At 44.4% G+C, this 22,543-nt stretch overlaps 1 protein-coding gene across 5 annotated transcripts; it reads right to left on the reverse strand.

Annotated features, from left to right (window-relative positions):
- Nucleotides 1-1,820: 1,820 nt before the first annotated feature.
- Nucleotides 1,821-21,120, reverse strand: LOC139415220 (nuclear receptor coactivator 7-like). 5 transcript variants are annotated; one of them, XM_071163127.1, is made up of 17 exons: nt 21,079-21,120; nt 17,433-17,582; nt 16,006-16,169; nt 10,848-10,918; nt 10,466-10,573; nt 10,278-10,379; nt 10,058-10,183; nt 9,785-9,969; nt 9,165-9,319; nt 8,373-8,966; nt 8,132-8,294; nt 7,869-8,019; nt 7,545-7,673; nt 7,255-7,407; nt 7,080-7,175; nt 5,341-5,414; nt 1,821-3,683 (listed from the first exon to the last, which is right to left on the reverse strand). In XM_071163127.1, exons 2-17 carry the CDS (start codon nt 17,468-17,470, stop codon nt 3,548-3,550), a joined length of 2,445 nt encoding a protein of 814 aa, XP_071019228.1. In that variant the 5' UTR covers nt 17,471-17,582; nt 21,079-21,120; the 3' UTR covers nt 1,821-3,547. The 5 variants fall into 5 exon arrangements, with proteins under 5 accessions (XP_071019228.1, XP_071019229.1, XP_071019226.1 ...); XM_071163128.1 differs by lacking the exon at nt 21,079-21,120 and adding an exon at nt 20,496-20,678 and having other exon boundaries at nt 17,433-17,578; XM_071163125.1 differs by lacking the exon at nt 21,079-21,120 and adding an exon at nt 20,496-20,678.
- Between the last annotated feature and the right edge of the window lie 1,423 nt (nt 21,121-22,543).

The raw sequence follows: 22,543 nt of genomic DNA on the forward strand, positions 1-22,543 counted from the left end.
GTCTCAAATATAACTACGTTACACAGAACCACGGCGGACCCATTTTAAAATTAGGCTTTTCTCCATATTGAAACGTGTCCAAGTGAAATATGCCTATCTCTGCCCACTTGAGCGTGGTTTACGAAGTGTTCTTAGAAATAAATCATCTTATCTTCACATTCCAACGGATCGAGTTCTCACCACGCCGTCCTGGAGAGTCCTCCTTCCTGCTGTGCTGACTTAGTAGCTCTATGTTTGTCTGCTTTGTATAGCTCCCGTATCTTATGATAGGGCAATACTGCATAAACTGTCTATAAGAACTATAGTGTAGTAGTTAATGAAAAGTTGTGGCAAGTCGAGTCCCAGACAACCCCTGGGCATAAAGGTGTCTTTTGTCATAACAGTTTTCCCATCTGGTGTAAGGAAATAACTCAGCTCAACAGACATCAAATCACATGTTATTTGTCACATGCACCGATTACAACAGCTGTAGATCTTAGGGGGGATGCTTACTTAACCAACAATGCAGTTAAGAAAAAAACAAGTATTAAGAAAGTATTTACTAAATATACTGAAGTAAACAAAGAACATGTAAAAATACCAAATAATTAAATAGCCACAATAAAATAACAGTAACGAGGCTATATACAGGAGGTACCGGTACAGAGTCATTGTGCGGGGGCAAAGGTTAGGCAAGGTAATTGAGGTAATATGTACATGTAGAAGTCAAATGACTATGCAAAGATAATAAAAAGAGTAGCAACAGTGTAAAAATGGGGGTGGGTGGGGTCAATGCAAATAGTCCAGGTAGCCATTTGGTTAGCAGTTCAAGAGTCTTATGGCTTGAAGTTGTTAAGAAGTCTTTTGGACCTAGACTTGGCACTCCGGTACCACTTGCCGTGTAGTAGCAGAGAGAACAGTCCATGAATAGGGTGGCTGGCGTCTTTGGCAATTTTTAGAGCCTTCCTCTGACACTGCCTGGTATTGAGGTCCTGGATGGCAGGGAGCTTGGCCCAGTTATGTACTGTTCCGCACGCACTACCCTCGATAGTGCTTTGCGGTTGGTGGCAGCAGTTGCCATATCAGGCGGTGATGCTCTCGATGGTGCAGCAGCAGAACTTTTTGAGGATCTGAGGACCCTGTCAAATCTTGGAGGGAACTGGAGGGAGTAGGTGTTGTCGTGCCCTCTTCAAGACGGTCTTGGTGTGTTTGGATGATAGTTCGTTGGTGATGTGGACACCAAGAAACTTGAAGCGCTCAACCAGCTCCACTACAGCCTCGATGAGAATGGAGGCGTGCTCGGCCCTTCTTTTCTTGTAGCCCACGATCATCTCCTTTGTCTTGATCACGTTGAGATGGTTATCCTGGCACCACTGCCAGGTCTCTGACCTCCTCCCTATAGGCTGTCTCATCTGCAAACTTAATGCTGTGCTTGGCCATGCAGTCATGGGTGAACAGGGAATATAGGAGGACTGAGCACGCACCCCTGAGGGGCCCCCGTGTTGAGGATCAGCATGGCAGATGTGTTGTTGCCTACCTTTACCACCTGGGGGCAGCTCATCAGGAAGTCCAGGATCCAGAGGGAGGTGTTAAGTCCCAGGGTCCTTAGCTAAGTGATGAGCTTTGAGGGCACTATGGTGTTGAACACTGAGCTGTAGTCAATGAATAGCATTCTCAAGCACCTACACCTGCTAGATGTTGAGCAATTTTATAAATCCTAAACTACTTTGAAACATTGTCAGCTTTACCTATAGTAAATGTGCCTATGTAGCCTACCTAAAAGGAAATAAGCAAACCTTGGAAAAAAAGAGGATATGGGGGGGAAAAGTCTCAGGCTGGAATCGTATTATGTTATGTTTATTATTTCATTTTAAACATAACAATACAATAAATATCCTCAGTGATACTCACCTATAATATGACTGTTTTGGATTCACAGGAAATAACACTTTGGGAACATTCACAGTGAGAACAACACTCAACATCTATTACACAGAAAGAAACAAAGCCACACCTATAAGGATTTGTGAATAGTAGGATGCAGAAAGGGGAATGTCATATTTAAGCAGTATTGTCTGTATTACAGTATTTTCTGTATATCATGCAGTAGGTTTAGTCAGCTCATGGTAACTTACTTGAGACAGAAACAAAACACTCCATTTATCAACATTGGTCTGGAAAACAGTGGTATAAGATCTCAACAGAACACGTTAAGAAAAAAAACTAAAATGGTATATCCCTTTCTTTCCCGAAATTTCAGTACTCACCGGTCCTTCCCTTATGTAGTGGCAGAAAATGACAATCGTGACAGGTTTATACACAAACAAATGATTGATGTTAATGCCACAGACCAGACCAATCAACTTGGGAGTTATTGAACCGTCTTACTTCCCTTGGCTCATGTGTTCTAATGAACAGTTGAGTAGACTAAACTCACTCTGCAGTAACTCACTCTACTTACAGAAACACACCGTAAAACAAAGAGAAGGTACAGTTGGTCAAAGATGTGACAGACTAATACTGCCTTGAGATTCTTCAATCTATTTAGTGCTTGGATGTATCAACCTTGTGGCCGATTACAGGACTTACCTAAAAACAACAGAAAACAAACCAACACATTCACCAAAAAAAATACAATTCTGTAACAAAATGATACTATTTCAAACATCATACATTCTTTGTACAAATAAATCATAAGAAAAATTATAAAATGTGACGAGAAACAAACAAAACAGATACAAAAGTAAAATAAAACGACATTTGGTCATTGCAAAACCCCCTTTATGTTCCCTTCTTAGTTGACAGTTGTTTTGGAAAGAGACATGGAATGCTCTGAAATGCAATGTAACATTCTCATTAAGTCTATTTAGGACTGGAGACATGAAAACAAGAACCTTCAGTCATGGTAAGCCTCTTCTTTGTAAACAATTACTCCTATATTTAAAGTGGTTTTGGGGCAGATGTGTTTTGGAAGAGAAATTAGTCACAAAATGCCTACCTAAAACATCTAACCTTTCCCCTTTCACATGTTTTTTCCCCTGACATGTTATGGACTTGTCAACAAGAATATTCCGATTTTCTGCGTTTGTAGAGAATTGATGGTTGTGTTTACTCACCTGTAACCAGATACCTTGTTCCTTTTTGATGTGCATTGCACCCACTAGCCACATCCCTAATACAACAATCTCCCATCTCATTGCCTATGTTTTGATATTGTGTTTGAAATTAACTCATGACTGATTCCATTAGCTAGGACAATTGCCTCTTTGATCCTCCAGGAACATGTCGCTCTTCTCCAAGTGGGTAGAAGTTTTGAGTTCTGTAGGCAGGCTGCATGCTGGGATAGCTGTGGGTGGCATAAGGCAGCCAATAGAGTAATAGGGAAATACACCAGCCACAGCTTCTCACACCTCTGCCACCCTCAGGACAAACCACATCAAATCAGCTGTCATAAACCATGTCAAATTATCAGCTTCCCATTCTGGTAGAGTAAGGGGTGGGCGTTGAAGCCAGATCCTGGTCTCCCCCCTGGAGGGTTTTGGAGGGGACTGGATGAGGTGGAGGGAGGCTACTCGAAGGCCCAGACCTCCACACTGTGGATGATGAAGTCCTTCTGAGTAGAGAGGGGCTGGTTGTGGAAAGTGGCACAGCTGGAGGTGGTGCCATGATACAGGTCAGCATCCAGCCACAGCCCTATCTGACCTCTAGATGGAGGGAAGGAGAAAGAGACAGGAAAAAGTCAGACAAACTCATAACTACAAGTTGACTTCAACAGAAAGAGAGAGCAGGTCACACAAAGATAGTCTCACATTGCTCAACCACATACAGTACCTTCAGAACATATTCACACCCCTTGACTTTTTCCAGCTGTTGAAACAGCCAGAATATTAATAAAAATATTAAATTGAGATTGTGTGTGTGTGTGTACTGCAGTGACAATACCCCATACTTTCAAAGTGGAGTTATGTTTTTGAAATTTGACAAATGAAAAGCTGAAATGTCTTGAGTCAACCCCATTATTATGGCAAGCCTAAATAAGTTCAGGAGTAAAAATGTGCTTAACAAGTCATGGACTCCCTCTGTGTTTAACATGGTTTTTGAAGGACTACCTCATCTCTGTAGCCATATACAGTTAATTGTAAGGTCCCTCAGTAGAACATGAATTTCACAGATTCAACCACAAGGTCTAGGGAGGTTTTTCAACGCCTCGCAATGAAGGGCATCCATTGTTAGATAAGGGAAAAACTAAATAAAGCAGACATTGAATATCCGTTTGAGCATGGTGAAGTTATTAATTACAATTTGGATAGTGTATCAATACACCAAGTCACTTCAAGGATACAAACGTCCTTCCTAACTCAGTTTCTGTAGAGGAAGGAAACCACTCAGCGATTTCTCCATGAGGACAATGGTGACTTTAAAACAGTAACAGGGTTTAATGGCTGCGATAAGAGAAAACTGAGGATGGATCAACAACATTGTACTTACTCCACAAAGCTAACCTACATGACAGGGTGAAAAGAAGGAAGCCTGTACAGAATAAAAAATATTCCAAAAGGTGCATCCTGTTTGCAATAAGGCACTAAAGTAAAACTGCAACAAAAAAAAATGTGGCAAAGAAATTCACTTTATGTCCTGAATGCAAGGTCTTGTGATATGTTTGGGGCAAATCCAACACCGAGTACCACAATTCATATTTTCAGGAATGGTGGTGGCTACATCATGTTATGGGTATGTGTGTCATCGGCAAGGACCGGGGAGTTTTTCAGTATAAAAATAAACAGAATAGCGCTACGCACAGGAAAAACCTAGAGGAAAACGTGGTTCAATCTGCTTTCCAACAGACACGGAGACAAATTCACCTTTCCGCAGGACAATAAACTAAAACACAAGGCCAAATAAAGACCGGAGTTGCTTACCAATGTTCCTGAGTGGCCCAGTTAGTTTTGACTTAAACTCTATGGAAAGACTTCAATTGCTGACTAAGAATGATCAACAACCAACTTGACACATCTTGAAGATTTTTTATGAAAGAATGTGCAAATATTGTACAATCCAGGTGTGCAAAGCTCCTAGAGACTTACCCAAAAAGACTCTCAGCTGTAATCACTGCCAAGCGTGATTCTAACGTATTGACTCAGGGGTATAAATACTTATGTAGATTTTATATTTCACTTTCAATACATTTGCTAACATGTCTAAAAACATGATTTCACTTTGTCACTATGGAGTATTATGTGTAGATGGGTGAGAAGAAAATGATGTTAGAATCATTTTGAATACAGGCTGTAACACAAAATGTGTAATAAGTCAAAAGGTATGAATACTTTCTGAAGGGACTGTATATTCAAATACACTCACCCTCCTCCTCCCATCTGAAGAGAATCTGTGTTGCCTTTCACAAAGTAGGAGTTCTCCCCAGTCCAGCGGTAAACCTGAGAAAAGGAAAAGCAACCCACATCAAGTCAGGCAGCAAGGCAATGACAGAGGTCATATGAATTCTAAAACATACACTAACGTTCAAATGTTTGGGGGTCACTTAAAAATGTCCTCGTTTTTGAAAGCACATTTTTTTGTCCATTAAAATAACATCAAATTGATCAGAAGTACAGTGCAGACATTGTTAATGTTGTAAATGACTATTGTAGCTGGAAACGACTGATTTCTAATGGAACATCTACATAGGCGTACAGAGGCCCATTATCAGCAACCATCTCTTGCATTTCAAAGGCACCTTGTGTTGGATAATCCAAGTTTATCATTTTAAAAGGCTAATTGATCATTAGAAAACCCATTTGCAATTATGCTAGCACAGCTGAAAACGGTTGTTCTCATTAAAGAAGCAATAAAACTGGCCTTCTTCAGACTAGTTGAGTATCTGGAGCATCAGCATTTGTGGGTTCGATTATAGGCTCAAAATGTCCAGAAACAAATAACTTTCTTCTGAAACTAGTCAGTCTATTCTTGTTCTGAGAAATGATGGCTATTGTATGCGAGAAATTGCCAAGAAACTGAAGAACTCATACAACGCTGTGTATTACTCCCTTCACAGAACAGCGCAAACGGTCTCTAACCAGAATAAAAAGAGTGGGAGGCCCCAGTGCACAACTGAGCAAGAGGACAAGTACATTAGAGTGTCTAGTTTGAGAAACAGACACCTCACAAGTCCTCAACGGGCAGCTTCATTAAATAGTACCCACAAAACACCAGTCTCAACATCAACAGTGAAGAGGCGACTCTGGGACGCTGGCCTTCTAGGCAGAGTTGCAAAGAAAAAGCCATATCTCAGACTGGCCAATAAAAATACAAAATTAAAATGGGCAAAAGAACACAGACACTGGACAGAGGAAGATTGGAAAAAAGTGTTATGGACAGACGAATCTAAGTTTGAGGTGTTCGGATCACATTCGCAAGACAGAAAAAATGAAAAGATGCTGGAGGAGTGCTTGACACCATCTGTCAAGCATGGTGTAGGCAATGTGATGGTCTGGGCCTGCTTTGGCGGTGGTAAAGTGGGAGACTTGTACAGGGATCTTGCAACGCCATGCCATACACTACACGGCCCTTAATTGGAGCCAATTTCCTCCTACAACACGGAAATGACAAAGCACAGCGCCAAACTATGCAATAACTATTTATGGAAGAAGCAGTCAGCTGGTATCCTGTCTATAATAGAGTGGCCAGCACAGTCACCGGATCTCAACCCTATTGAGCTGTTGTGGGAGAAGCTTGACCATAGGGTATGTATGAAGTGCCCATCAAGCCAGTCCAACTTGTGGGACGTGCTTCAGGAAGCATAGGGTGAAATCTCTTCAGATTACCTCAACAAATTGACAACTAGAATGCCAAAGGTCTGCAAGGCTGTAATTGATGCAAATGGAGGAGTCTTTGAAGAAAGCAAAGTTTGCAGGACACAATTACTTAAATTAAAAATCATTATTTATAACCTTGTCACTCTCCTGACTATATTTCCAATTCATTTTGCAACAATTTCATGTAGGTTTTCATGGAAAACAAGGACATTTCTAAGTGACCCCAAACTTTTGAACGGTAGTGTAGGTATGCAGATACAACAGAGTATAAATTAGATTATGTCTGACCTTGATTTCAGGGCAGAAACTGAAGAGGAAGGTCTCTCCCGTGCCATAGCAGTGCTCACTTACTCTGAAGGGATGGGTGGAGTATCCCCCAAACAACTGGGGGGGAGAGATAAAGAGTGCGAATAAAACTCAAGAGCCCAATACAAATTGAGCACCATGTTCAGTGTGTGAGTACCTGGTTGTCCATGTCTTTGATGACCAGTAGCACAGGGCTGTCCACCTCTAATAGGCTCCTGTACAGGGTCTTTAGGCTGGTCCCGTGTTCCACCGTACTGTAAGCCAGTCGCCATGGATACCCCTGCACCCGCGCTGGCAGCCGACAAGCAAGCTGTGGGGAGACAGAGAAACGTGATTGCGTGAATATGTGTATTTCGGCATTTGTGGGCAGGTTGTGTAGGTGAAGTCACACTGGGTATGTTTTCTTGATTGAAAGTGTTTTGTGTGTCATGGCATTTGTGTGTTTACCTTCTCTATGTGTGTGTCCTGTAGCAGAGCACTGGGGTCACTGAGCATGGGCAGTAGATCCCCAAAAGGCTCCTCCCCATCATAGCTGCCAAAACTCTGCCTGCGCTTCGCTTCGTTGATGGTGATGATCTACGAACACAACCATGTATGGTCAGACACCTCAACAGTACAGTCAAAACATACTAAACTCAATGCATGGTCAAAACATTGAACACAGCTTGGGCCAAACACAAAAAAATGCATAGTCCACAAAGTCACAAAACACTTAAACACAATGCGAACATACACCACCACACAGACCAAGGTCATGCCATGTGAACACACCTCCCAGCTGCGAGAAGACTTGGGGTCACTGAAGAAGTTATCGATCATGTTGAGCTCGTCCTTCTCCACGACCACGAAGCCCTGCTCCCTGGCCTCCTTACCATACACATCAGGAGACCACTGGACAAAGAATGCATAGAGGTGGTCCACCCTGAAACACACCACACTTAAGTTTTAGAACATTCAACATTTATAGCATTGTGAATACACCCCAGTTCTCAAAGAGGTTCCGACTGTGACCGTTGTCATTGTTGACCTCTCACCTCTCCTGGGGCACAGCAAACCAGTACTCTGGCTGTTTTCCTCGCGTGTGGGCGGGGCTGGATGTCCGGCCAATGATGAAGGACTTTCTCATGGGCTTGCCCACCTTGAAGCAAAGGAACATGGGCGGGGTCTTACTCTTCTCCTCTGTGGAGAGCAGCATGTCTGCAGAGAGAGAGAGGGAAGTGTAATATTTAAATAATGCTATACAAGAAACCACACAAACCGCTTGTGAACACTCACTTTGGATGGGCGCCTGCATCCTCTCCAGCAGCCAAGACTTCACCTCCGCCTTGTTGCTCCTCTTTCGCTTCTCTTCCTCACTCAGCCACTCCTCTGCAGGGCTGGGTTCCTGAGAACTACATTTCCCTGAAGCCGCAGCGGTCTCACTCAAGCTCAGCTTCCTATTTTGGGCCATTGCCGATTCTGATTGGTCGCTAACACCGTTCACCAGTTGCCCTGAAGAGTTCCCGTCTTTGGCTTGGCGTGTGGCTAGGCTAGCAGGCTTCAACAGTTCACCGTTATTCTCAGTCTCTGAAAGGACAGGCAGTGATTGGGTCGTTTCCTCGATGGAGCGGTTCTGGACCAGTCCTTCATCGTCCTCCTCTCCTCTCTGCGAGGTCAGTGGGACTGGGTCAGAGAGGGACTGGGACTCCACCCGTTTAGGGGAACTCGATCCTGGGAGCTCTCCCCGCTGGTCCTGGCTGGTAGCACTGGCAGGTGGCCTGGATCCACTCATTGGTTCCTCAGCGCTCCCGTTCAAGGGAAGCTCCAGCTCTGTGAAACCCTCGTCTGATGGAGACTGGTCTGCTGGCTCACACTCTGCCCTCTCTATGACTGGGATATAAGAAACCATGAGGTATTACAAAAATTACCACATGGATCTAAATAATGCGAAATAAATTATTCCGCATAAGCCATTTGGTTTAGATTTCTCTTAAACTACACATACAATGATTCACTATGATGTATATTGATTTTCTATGATTCATCCCGATCCAATACAAGTCATTGTGCGTCATCTCTCAGTCATACCCGTGTCTGACAGGGCAGAGTCGATGTCGTCCAGGACAATGGGTCGTTTGGGATCCAGCGCCTCGTAGCGGCTGAAGGGGTTGAGGTCGCGCTCTGAGGGCAGCTCCTCCCACTCTCCGGGCCTATACAGAGGACACAGATCCTGGGGTAGGTCTCTGTGCGGGCCAGGAGTCAGGGGGCACCACACGCACATCACAACGGAGGATGGGAAAATTTAAACAAATCATATATGAACAAAATGAAAATGTAACTCAAAAACAGAACACAAATAAAATAATGTAAAAAAGGCTAAATAATAATACTAATTAAACAACAATGAACCAGTACAAAATGAAACAGATAAACTAAAAAAATGGAGTGTCATGTCTGCCCCTACAATCTGGTACAGGAAACCCAACAGCATGAGCTCGGCCAATCAGTTAACATTTTCACCTCCGAAGGAGAAGAACGAACGAACACGGGAGAGTGCAGAAAGAGGTAGAAAGACAGAATGCGACACTTGACAAATAAGCAAGGAAAGCAAGGATAAGATCAGGAAAGGGGGAAAAAGGGTTTAAATAGGGAGTGAAAGATGAATTGACAGTGCGAAAGAGTCTCAGGATGCCTGGGTGGGTCCTTACGACGGCAGCGCGTCCTTCAGCTTCATGCGGGAGATGTCGTTGTAGAGGGCCACAGACACCACCTCCTCCATTGGGCAGATCAGGCCGTACTCCTCACAGCCGTGCTCAATCACCAGGGGGTCCGACTTGTGAGGGTCAAACATGATGTTGTTGGGCGTCACGATCATCACCCCTCCCACCACACCCTGGGAGACAATAGAAGACACGAGTTTTAATCTCTGTTGCTGTGGTGGTTGTTTTAATTTCAAAATGGCCTCCGGCGTGGCCACTCACCATTCCGTCAGTGAAGTACTTGCAGCTCATCTTGATGAACTTGACAATGGCGGGGTTCTCATCCTCGGACAGGGAAGACCGCTCACGTCGTAGCGGTCTTACTGATCTGCCACTGAAGTCTCCATCCTGTAACATTGCCAGGCAGCAGGGACGAGCACAGTACTAGGATCAAATTGATTACTTTAGTCTGGGTTGTTCTTATCAAGGATAACTGACTTACCTGTGACACCTTCTCTGTTAGATCTTTGATGGAGGTGGGGTCAGAGGAACCCACAGACTGAGAGTCGGCTTCCGATTGGCCCACGTCAGGAACAAATAGCTTCTGCAAGGGTGACAGACAGGCTTGTTTGCCAATCAGAAAGCTAAGATTGACAGCAGGAAGTGGTGTGTTAAGTGCTGAAAGCTCACCTGTCCTGGATAGACACTGCGGGAAAAGAGGCGGTTGAGCTGCACCAATTTGTTGGGGGTGATGTTGAACTTCAGAGCAATGCTGTTTAGAGATTCTTGGGGTCCCACCTGCAACAAAGTTAAACATTTACCAAGGATGTATTACCAAAAGTATCAATCTAGCCAAGCCAAAATGCAGCACGAAAGACTAAAGTAGAAAGCAGAAACCTTGACTCCCTGAATAGGATGCAACCCTTTTGCTTTATTATTGAATTACAAAAAAATGTAGGCTTATCGTCCACATTGCCTACCTAAGTTAAGAGTCTGAGTCAGAACCCCATGTGGGAGTTGTAGTGTCAGAGGGTGGAGGTAGTGAGGCATTACGGAGGCAGCCTGTACTCACAGTATACTCCACTGTCCCGGGGGGCCTCCTCTTCTCTTTCTTGGCCTGGCTGCTCATGTTGTTGCTGTCATCTGAAAGACAGAGAAATAGGTCAGTGACACAGTATAGAGATGAATAAAAATAATCGTTCCGTTCATTCAGAAACAAAATGCATGTATACACCAACAAACTAGCACACACTGCTTTAAATAGAATTATATTAAAAAGCATAACCCTAGCTCGCGAACACACACACACGGCTAGCTAGTATCCTAGTGAACTCTGTACGCTACAGTCATAGTCAGCACTTCTTATTGCCAGAACCAGTTCATTAGAACACCCTCCCACTACTTCCGCTTTCCTCTACTCCAGCTCCTCTATAGAAACTGGAGGAATGACTCAGCATTGTACAGCAGGCTGTGAGGAGTCCAGCTGTGGGTCACTGTACATCCACACAGAATTGACCTCTGGTAAGAGCGGTCACTTACTCATTACGGTCTTTGTACCAATGTCATAATATAGATTTTTTAAAGTTGCTAAGTTAATGCAGTGTAGTCCTACATAGACTCCTTAGTCAGTGTATAACTAGGATGACTACCTTTTCGGATTTAATAACTTGTTTGTATGGTCATTATGCAACATCCTCGGAATTAAAAAGGCCGCAGACTAGCAATGTATAGTGAGTGTATGGAGTAAGAAAGTAGCTTGCTTAATGTGTCAACTAAATGGCTCTGTCTCACCAGAGTGAGCCATGAGCAAGCCAGAGAGGAGACTCATTGCTAGGCAACTCACAGACACAGGCTGCAGCAGTGGAGCAGAGGGAGAGACAGAGGAGCAGCACTCAGCAGCTTAGCTAGCAGTAGGAAACAAAAAAGCTTCTCAGAATTTCACTACTGGTTTTCATATCAACTTTCTTTGTTGTCCAGAAGCCAAAAAGGGACAATCCTAGTCATTAACCACCAGTCCTAGTTGTTGCATATTTAGATTTTCCTCTCAGATTATAACGAAGATCAGGGTTTTCTGTATAGAAAAGTGTAATTATTATTATAATTAGGGGCTGCCCATGTCCAAACAGTGAATAGAAAATAATTGTAGGGGTAAACATAAGACTAAAACCAGATATAATATAATGGACCTTTAAATAAGATGATTTTTGAGAACCAACAATCAACATAAAAGCTTGACAGTCAGGTACATCTAAAATGTAAAAAATTATGCATTTGAGTATTTTTTATCATGGCATGGGGATCCCATTGATTGTGCTATAATGTTTGAGTCACTCAGATTGCATGAGCCATGGCAAAATCTGTAGAATTACAGGAAATTAGCTTTAAAAACAGCTACATTTTGTCACTGCGGCCAACACGAGGGCCTCTAAAATGTCTAATCAGCGACAGCACCAGTGGCCACGCCCCCAAACCATGACTGGATGTCCTTTGGGTGGTGGATCCAGAAAAAACTACGGAAACATTAATCTGTCACACAAAACGACTCACATCATGTGTCTTTGAGAACAGTGTATTCCCGCAAATACATTTTTGCAAATGTTGTTTACTTCAAATCAAATTGTATTTGTCACTTCGTAAACAACAGGTGTGGACGAACAGTGAAATGCTTGCTTACGGGTCCTTCCCAACAATGCAGAGAGAAAGAAAATATAGAAATAATAGAAAAGTAAAAACACATAAAAGTATTAAGACACACACATTGATTAACAATAACATGGCTACATACAACATGTATCAGTACCGAGTCCATGTGCGAGGTAGTTGAGGTAGATCGATATGTACTTATAAAGTAGGAATAAAGTGACAGATTTTAGTAAACAGTATGTGAACAGCGTATGTGATGAGTCAAAAAATTTAGTGGAAAAAGGGTCAATGCAAATTGTTAAATAGTTAACCAAATAGCTACCCAGACTAACTATTTAACAGTCTTATGGCTTGGGGGAAGAAACTGTTCAGGGTCCTGTTGGTTTCAGATTTGGTGCATCGGTACTGCTTGCCGTGCGGTAGCAGAGAGAACAGTCTATGACTTGGGTGGCTGCAGTCTGACAATTTTTTGTGATGTACCATCCGCACTACCTTCTGTAGGGCATTGTGGTCGGATCCCAAGTGGTTGCCCATACCAAGCGTTGATGCAGCTAGTCAACATGCTCTCAATGATGCAGATGTAGAACTTTTTGAGGATTTGAGGGCCCATGCTGAATCGTTTAAGTCTCCTGAGGAAGAGGCATCGTGCCCTCTTCACAACGGTGTTAGTGTGTTTGGACCACGATAGATCCTTAGTGATGTGGACACAGAGGAACTTGAAGATCTTGCACCTTCCCATTTTGCCCTCAGAACAGCCTCAATTCGTTGGGGCATGGACTCTACAAGGTGTTAAAAGCATTCCACAGGGATGCTGGCCCATGTTGACTCCAATGCATCCCACAATTGTGTCAAGTTGACTGGATGTCCTTTGGGTGGTGGTACACACGGGAAACTGTTCAATGTGGAAAAACCCAGCAGCGTTGCAGTTCTTGACACAAACTGGTGCGCCTGGCACCTACTACTAAACAGCAAAAAAAAGAAACGTCCCCTTTTCAGGGCCCTGTCTTTCAAAGCTCATTCAAAACAAATCAAAATAACTTCACAGATCTTCATTTTAAAGGGTTTAAACACTGTTTCCCATGCTTGTCCAATGAACCATAAACAATTCATGAACATGCATCTGTGGAACGGTCGTTAAGACACCAACAGCTTACAGACGGTAAGCAATTAAGGTCACAGTTATGAAAACTTAGGACACGAAAGAGGCCTTTCTACGGACTCTGAAAAACACCAAAAGAAAGATGCCCAGGGTCCCTGCTCATCTGTGTGAACGTGCCTTAGGCAGGCTGCAAGGAGGCATGAGGACTGCAGATGTGGCCAGGGCAATAAATTGCAATGTCCGTACTCTGAGACCCCTAAGAAAGCGCTACAGGGAGACATTGTCCTCGCAGTGGTAGACCACGTGCAACACCACCTGCACAGGATCGGTACATCCGAACATTACACCTGCGGGACAGGTACAGGATGGCAACAACCACTGCCCGAGTTACACCAGGAACGCACAATCCCTCCATCAGTGCTCAGACTGTCCGCAATAGGTTGAGAGAGGCTGGACTGAGGGCTTGTAGGCCTGTTGTAAAGGCAGGTCCTTACCAGACATCACCGGCAACAATGTCACCTATGGACACAAACCCACTGTCGCTGGACTAGACAGGACTGGCAAAAAGTGCTCTTCACTGACGAGTCGCTGTTTTGTCTCACCAGGGGTGATGGTCGGATTTGCGTTTATCGTCGAAGGAATGAGCGTTACACCAGGGCCTGAACTCTGGAGCGGGATCGATTTGGAGGTGGAGGGTCCGTTATGGTCTGGGGCGGTCTGTCATTGCATCATCTGACTGAGCCGTTTGTCATTGCAGGCAATCTCAACGCTGTGCGTTACAGGAAAGACATCCTCCTCCCTCATGTGGTACCCTTCCTGCAGGCTCACCCTGACATGACCCTCCAGCATGACAATGACACCAGCCATACTGCTCGTTCTGTGCGTGATTTCCTGCAAGACAGGAATGTCAGTGTTCTGCCATGGCCAGCGAAGAGCCCGGATCTCAATCCCATTGAGCACATCTGGGACCTGTTGGATCGGAGGGTGAACGCTAGGGCCATTCCCCCCAGAAATGTCCGGGAACTTGCAGGTGCCTTGGTGGAAGAGTGGGGTAACAACTCACAGCAAGAATGGCAAATCTGGTGCAGTCCATGAGGAGGAGATGCACTGCAGTACTTAATGCAGCTGGTGGCCACACCAGATACTGACTTAATTTTGATTTTGACCCCCCCTATGTTCAGGGACACATTATTCAATTTCTGTTAGTCACATGTCTGTGGAACTTGCTAAGTTTGTGTCTCAGTTGTTTAATCTTATGTTCATACAAATATTTACATGTTAAGTTTGCTGAAAATAAACAGTTGACAGTGAGAGGACGTTTCTTTTTTTGCTGAGTTTATATCCCGTTCAAAAGGCACTTAAATCTTTTGTCTTGCCAATTCACCCTCTGAATGGCACACATACACAATCGATGTCTCAATTGTCTTAAGGCTTAAAAATCATTATTTAACCTGTCTCCTCCCCTTCATTGACACTGATTGAAGTGGATTTAACAAGTGACATAGCTTTTACCTGGATTCACCTGATCAGTCTGTCATGGAAAGAGCTGGTGTCCTTAAAAAGGAATAATCCACCATTCCTTTAAATGTGAGAATTTTTTTGTGAACAAATGTTTAATTTTCCTTTTATAATAAGGTTGGTAGCAACATGGAAAATTGTTGTTGAAATCTGTTGCAGGTCAAGTCGACTACAAAAATCCACAACGCAATGATCTCGTTATGGGCTGGCTTGCTAGCAAACGTAGTTAAACACAACAACCAAAGACAATACCATCATGTAAAGTAGGTAGTTAGCTGTCCACAATCTCATCATGTTCAACCTGCAGATCGATGTGCCTCACAGAGTGGAGTCTGAATCCAATGAATGAAGGAACATATAATTCTCCACCCAGCAGACTGTGGTCCAATCGTGTGAACAGTCATGCACGGTCAAGTTAATCGTTACACGGACTTTGAGAAGGGATTGCGTATGTCAAGAAACACGTCTATTTTCCTTGAAAGTAGAGAATGTCACGATTCCAAAGCTATACGATATTACAGATAGCAAGTTAATTCTCACATCTCAGAAAATATTTGCAATGTTGTACTTATTGTTGATGAAATTTGTGTTAATGTTGGGTTTTTGAGCTAGCGTCCAATAAACTCCCATTCACGTCTTGTCCCAGAATCGCCCAGAATGCACCACACGGCCCATTGGCGTAGCATGGGCAACGTTTCCCATGGACTGCGTGGTGCATTCTGGGCGATTCTGGGACAAGACGTGAATGAGAGTTTATTGGACTCGCGGCACTGTTCCAACATCTAGTGGAAAGCTTTCCCAGAAGAGTGGAGGCTGTTATAGCAGCGAAGGGTAAACCAACTCCATATTAATGCCCATGATTCTGGAATGAGATGTTCGACAAGATGTCCACACTTTTGGTCATGTAGTGCACTTCTGACCCTTTTTTAATGTGCCCATAGAAAGGCTGTGTGTGTGAGGCGTGTTTTACCTAAACCTTCAGGTGGGTTTGGTATTATCCTCTCCTGGGGATCAGAAAAAGCAGGGAGGGATGGGCAGGAGATGACGGGCGTCTTTAAGGACGAATCCGACGGGTTCTGCTCAGCCATAGCCTTCTCTGATTGGCTCTGTTTGAGCTGTCTCCGTCTCTTCAACCTGAGGATATGGAGAGAGGGCTGGTCAATCTGTTTACTTCCAATCATGCTTATGAACATTGGATTTCACGACTAATGAATGTTTCCTGTTAGGTTGTGAAAAACTCAAAAACAGAAATCCAAAACGTCACTGTCTTTTGCTTGCCCACTTTCTCTTCTCCTCTGTCCTTTTTCCTGATTCATTATTGATAGGTCAGGCGGTGATGTCATGGCATCTCCCACCCCCGCCTGCCTGGGTTCATTAACAGGGGCAGCTGCAGCTAACTAAGCCGACATGGCAGCATGTAGCTCTAGTCAGATTGAAATGGATTGTAAACAAGATCCTGGCTGTCTGGGCCCAGTACAGAAAAAGCTGGAGAAAGAATGGGGCAGGGAAATCAAAATTCAAGGAAAACAGATGCTGTACAGGCAAAGGACATGTGAAAATGGAGAAGCAGACGACTAAAGAGAGCGCTTGACAGCGACAGAGTAATGGAGGAGCACTGGATCAATAGGTTTGGATACAAGACAGACAGATATAGTTCTGGCCTTCAAATAGCATCTCTTCCATTACAAACACAGCAGCAGACCATACACACATATGGTAAACATTTCTGGATTCCACCAACAAATTCCACACAGCACACTACTGTTTCACACAGGGACATTAACAAGAGAGGAATGTAGAGATTTCCTTTGGCGCTTTACCTTTTTATCCACCTCTTGCTTTCTCTCTAGCCTGGTAGCAGAGGAATAGCTAGTCTGCCTGCGTACTCACTCAAGCGCAGCAAAACATAAACAACTCGTCCAAAAACAGCAGCAACCTCCTTATCCCAGGAGTAGAGAGCCAGGATCTCAAGCATACATCATCACTGCTGGATGTCTCATGCTTCAGCTACTTACAGGGATAGAAATCCAGTCGGCTACTCTACTGTGCGTGAGCATTGACGCATGACTCCATTGCATCAGTGCCAGTATCAGGTGTACCCAGTGCAGTGAGGGCCAGATGGCTACAGAGCACTACTCAGTGAACACAATGTCAGTCAGAGTAAAAGTGGACAGTCACTCAATGCACCGTAACAAACAACGGCATAGTGGGACGTCAGTTAGTGGTGCTACAAAACATCTCGTCCTCCCTCAAATCGCTATGCACACAGGGAAGCAAAACTGTTGCCACATGCTGGTAACACTAAAACCCACTTCACAGGCTCTCGAAAAACACAACACTATAAACACTTTGGCATAGACCTAAAAGAGGCTATACACAGAAGAACCGTTCACTTACCTGGCAAAGTAGCCCGGCTTCCTGTCTCTCTTCTCCATCAGTGCGGTATTCTAAAGCTGCATGCACCCCAACGCACACACACGCGCCGAGTCTGTGGGCACAACGTCCTAATGATCCCGCTCTTCTCCCTTTCCACAATCTTCCCACTTCCTTATCATGGGGGAGATAAAAACAATTATTGAAGGGAATTAGCTAAAATATCTGCATCATCTGCTGTATGCAGCAACGCAGAAGTGTACCAAACAGCAAGCCAAAAGACGCCAATCGAGCTGACTGAAGGTTAATGCCACAGCGTAGTCAGAGTGCTGAAAGCATATCGAATGAGCATTAGTCATGCTGTTCAACTGATACAATCTACTGGTCAGAGGATGTTTTTGTCACCTGCACAGGGTGCAGATGTAGTTGCAGTCTACAGTGAAATACTTGCGCTCCGAGTGCCAACAGCGTAGGTGTGAATAAAGCAAAAAATACATATTTACAACTGAGATATGATAATGTCCATTGGGATGTGGGCAGGGTAGATGTCTGTTGGGGGACGACGACGGCTACTGGTGGCTATTCAGCGGTCTGGAGGTACAAGCATTAGGCCAGTCTTAGTTTTAGCCATAATGCTCCTATATTGCCTGCGGCTGAGTGATGGAAGCGGGGAGACCAGGCTGTGGCTCGTGTGGCTGAGCTACCTGATGATAATCTTAGCCTCCCTGCAACACCTGGTGTTGTATGTGTCCTGGAGGGCAGGCAGTGTGCACCCAATGGTGCGTTAGGCTGAGCATACCACCCTCTGTCGTGCCATGCGGTCAGCGGCGGTGGAGTTACAAAGCTGCGATGCAGCCAGACAGTATGCTTGATGATGCTCCCATTGAACACTGAGGGTCCTCGGGGACAGACCAAATTTCTTCAGCCTCCTGAGGTTAAAGAGTTGCTATCGTGCCTTCTTCATTACGGGTTCTGTGTTGTTTGACTGTTTCAGCTCCTTGGATGTGTACACCAGAGTACTTTTTGACCGTGTCCACATTGATGAGGATGGGGCGTGCCCCATTGTTTTGCTGATGTTGATGGAGAGGTTGTTTACCTGGCACCACACTGTCAGAGTGCCTACTTTCTCCTTGTAGGCAATCAGGCCTACTACTGTCGTGTCTGCAGTGAACTTGAGGATGGAGCTGTGAGAGTTCACTCAGTAGTGGGTATACAGTGAGTACAGGTGGGGACTGAGGACACACCCTTGTGGGGCCCCATGCTGAGGATCAGTGTGGAGGAGGTAATGTTGCCTACCTTCACCAGGTAGGCTCCCTGTCAGAAATTACATGACCCAGTAGCATAGGGAGGTAAGTCCCAGGGCTGTGAGCTTTGGGGTGAGCTTAGAGGGCACTATGGTATTGAAGGTCGAGTGGTAGTTGAACAGCATCCCTCACATATGCATTCCTCTTGTCCAGGTGGGTGAGGGCAGTGTGCAGTGCAATGGCGATTGCGTAGTCTGTGGATCTTGTTGGGCAGTAGGTAAATTGGAGGGTCAAGTGTGTCGGGGAGGGAGGAGGTGACCAACTCTGACTAGCCTGTTGAATAACTTCATTACATGAGAGCTACTGGTCGATAGTTATTCAGTTCAGTTACTTTCCCTTTCTTGGGCACAGGAATGATGGTGGACATCTTGAAGCAAGTGTGAATAACAGCCTGAGTTAGAGATTGAACATTTCAGAAAACACAACAGCTAGTTGGTCTGCACATGTTCTGAGGCTAGGGATGTCGTCTGGGCCGGCAGCCTTGTGAGGGTTTACATGATTGAATGACTTACATACGCCCTCCATGGAGACCTTAAGCACGTAGCCTCATGGTCCTCAGGGGCGCTCCTTTGCAGCTCAGAGTCGTTTTGCACAAAGCGTGAGAAAAATAAGTTTCGCTCGTCCGGTAGGGAGGCAAGCGTTGGTGTCCACAACCTGACTGGGTTTCTTTTTATAATTTGTGATGTTTAGAAGCCACTGCCACATACACCTAGTATCCAAACCGCTAAATTTCTCCTCCATGTTGTACCTATACTTGTGTCTCCTCATCTTGATTTATCTGCATAGGTCATATTTGTACTGTTTAACCAAACAATTGTCCCCGGTCACCTTGCCGTATTTATAAGCAGCATCTCTCTCCTTCAGTTTCTCATCAATCCACAGTTTAAGTTTTGAAAGACACCATCGGTATCACATTATCTATGCATTTTTCCATGAATCATGTGACTGACTCAGTAGCAGCACATCCCTTGGCTTCTAAAGAAAATATCCCTAGTCATTCTGCTCACAATTTGATTTAGCTACCCACCTTTAGTCTTTTCCAGTTGCATGTTACTGCCATCGTGGTTGCAATGACATTGTCTCATGCCGTTATCATGTTTGCCATGTTATCTGCTCATTTGCAAAGCATTTTGCATAGCTTATCAGTCTCAAATCCCAGTGTGTGTGAGTTTAATATTTGCCTTTTGATTAGTGGGTGGGTATGAATAGGTGCATAGTTCCCTGAACCACTGCAACAGATCACAATGAAAAGCTTGGCAAACGGCTGTAGTAACCAATATTTTATTATACACATTGGTAGTAACTCTGAGCAACTGTATTAGAGCTCAAGGTGATACTGACTACTCTCTTCAAGACAGGGCATCTCCGTTAGCTAGCTAGGTACTTTTTACAATACATAACGTTACATTTTGTATGACTGTAGCTAACAAGTGCAGCAGAAATTAAACAGCTAACACTGAGCCTTTGATATTGCTAACAAGTGCAGCAGAAATTAAACAGCCAACATTGAGCCTTTGATATTGGCAAACAAAATATATATAGTGTCAAATAACGTTATTTTTTTTCATGTTGCTGTTTATCTATAACAATTAACGTTAGCTCAAATGTTCCTTTCCGTTAACAGTTATCGTTCGCTAACTAATATACTGTTGACGTAGTAGCTAGCTAACTTCGAATTAGAACTAGCTCGGTTAATTTAGCTAGTTAAGATTGCTAGCTCATACATGCTAACGCTAGTTTTAACAGCGAACTAAGGTTAGCTAGTTAAGTTAACGTTACCCACCGTGTTTCTAGCTACATCCTTTGCTTTGGCTGCTTCGCTTGTTTCTGGTGCAGCAATACCGAGATTTCCCGATAATTATGTAACCTTATGCAACCGGAGTCTACTGACTGGATGGATGCTGCGTGAAACTGTGGAGAGGGGACACTTTTAGCTACGCAGAAGGGACAAGGTCCACACACAACTGACAGCTGCGCTGATGCTGGCTCAGCACGTTAACGGTGGCCTAGCTTCGTCAAAGATTACGTTGTCTGTGGCTGCGTAGGCACATTTATTAGCCAGTTCGTTTACGATCAGTGCTATCTGGGATCCTTGGGCCGTCCCTACCCTAACGTACATTTACCATACCCATTTAAGCTACATTTCAATTTAAATGGCGGTATGGACGTCCGAAGCCTCCCAGATAGCATTCAGTCGCGTAGTTATCCCTTGACAACCACATTATAAATGAACGTGAGATACGATTTCCAAATAGTGGACATGCACGCATAAAACGTTTACATATATCATCCAATGGTAGCTACGAGCAAACATGGATACATGTTCATACTTCGAACACAAATACAACCTGTCCAGTTTACCTTACCGCATGCCATGGCATTTCCCACCTTTTCCTGTTTACGAATGCACAGCGCCCTCTGGTGCTAGAACAATCACCTGAGGAACAAACGTAAATTAATCACATCACATTAAACGTAACAATCTTCCGAACTGACTTTGTCAAAGAAACAAAATAACAATGGCTTTACAACGATTTTGAACAAACATGACGTGAGACATGCCAAAATGTGGCCCAAACGGTCGCCAGATGGCCCTATTATCCCCTTTACGTCATTTGTAATAATAGTGCCATGCCATCTGGCGGCTGGTTAGGCTAGCCAAATTGGGGGTTTTCATAGAAAGCATCTGATTTATTTGAATGAAAACACACCACTATTGGATTTTTTTTCAACATGGTTTAGTTAGAGCTTAGATGCATGTGATCCAACCGTACAATGTTGTGTTTTATCCAAATTTACACACAATGTCCACGGTTGACGCCATCACACTGCCTTATCCCATCTGGACAAGAGAAATACCTAGAGGAATATCATTGCTACAGCTCAGCCTTCAACACCATAGTACCCTCCAAGCTCATCATTAAGCTAAGGAACCTGGGTCTGAACCCCGCCCTGTGAAACTGGGTCCTTTGATTTCCTGAAGGGCCGCCCCCAGGTGCTGAAGGTAGGCAACAACACGTCCACTAGGCTAATCCTCAACACATGGGCTCCACAAGAGTGTGTGCTCAGCCTCTTCCTATACTCCCTGTTCACCCATGACTGCATGGCCACACATGTCTCCAACTCAATCATCAAGTTTGCAGATGACACAACAGTGGTAGGCCTGATTACCAACAACGATGAGACATCCTACAGGGAGGAGTTGAGGGCCCAGGTGGAGTGGTGCCAGGAAAATAACCTCTCTCTCAACGTCAACAAAACGCAGGAGTTGATAGTGGACTTCAGGAGACAGCAGAGGGAGCACGCCCCCATCCACATCGACGGGGCAGCAGTGGAGAAGGTGAAAAGCGTCAAGTTCCTCTGTGTACTCATCACTGACAATCTGAAATGGTCCACCCACACAGACAGTGTGGTGAAAAAGGCGCAACAGAGCCTCTTCAACCTCAGGAGGCTGAAGAAATTCAGCATTGCACCAAAAACCATCACTAACATCTACAGATGCACCATTGAGAGTATCCTGTTGGGCTGTATCACTGCATGGTACGGCAACAGTACCGAACGCATCCGCAGGACTCTCCAGAGTGTGGTGTGGTCTGCTCAACACATCACACTGCCTGCATCCAGGACATCGACACAACCTGGTATCACAGGAAGGCCAAGAAAATCATTAAGGACCTCAGCCACCCGAGCCACGGCCTGTTCACCCCGCTACAATCCAGAACATAAGGTCAGTACAGGTGCATCAAAGCTGGGACTGAGAGACTGAAAAACAGCTTCTATCTCAACTCCATCAGAATGTTAAATAGTCAACACTAGCCGGTACACTGCCCT

Source organism: Oncorhynchus clarkii, chromosome 8 (genome assembly GCF_045791955.1).
Source record: "Oncorhynchus clarkii lewisi isolate Uvic-CL-2024 chromosome 8, UVic_Ocla_1.0, whole genome shotgun sequence".
In the NCBI taxonomy this organism is placed as follows: domain Eukaryota; kingdom Metazoa; phylum Chordata; class Actinopteri; order Salmoniformes; family Salmonidae; genus Oncorhynchus; species Oncorhynchus clarkii.

Coding starts and splice junctions, on each gene's coding strand:
- LOC139415220 (XM_071163127.1), bottom strand. CDS start 17,470: ATGGAGAAGAGAGACAGGAAGCCGGGCTACTTTGCCAG. Junction 10,380..10,465: donor GCAGTGTCTATCCAGGACAG/GTGAGCTTTCAG, acceptor TCACCCTTGCAG/AAGCTATTTGTTCCTGACGT. Junction 9,320..9,784: donor CTGAAGGACGCGCTGCCGTC/GTAAGGACCCAC, acceptor TGGCCCGCACAG/AGACCTACCCCAGGATCTGT.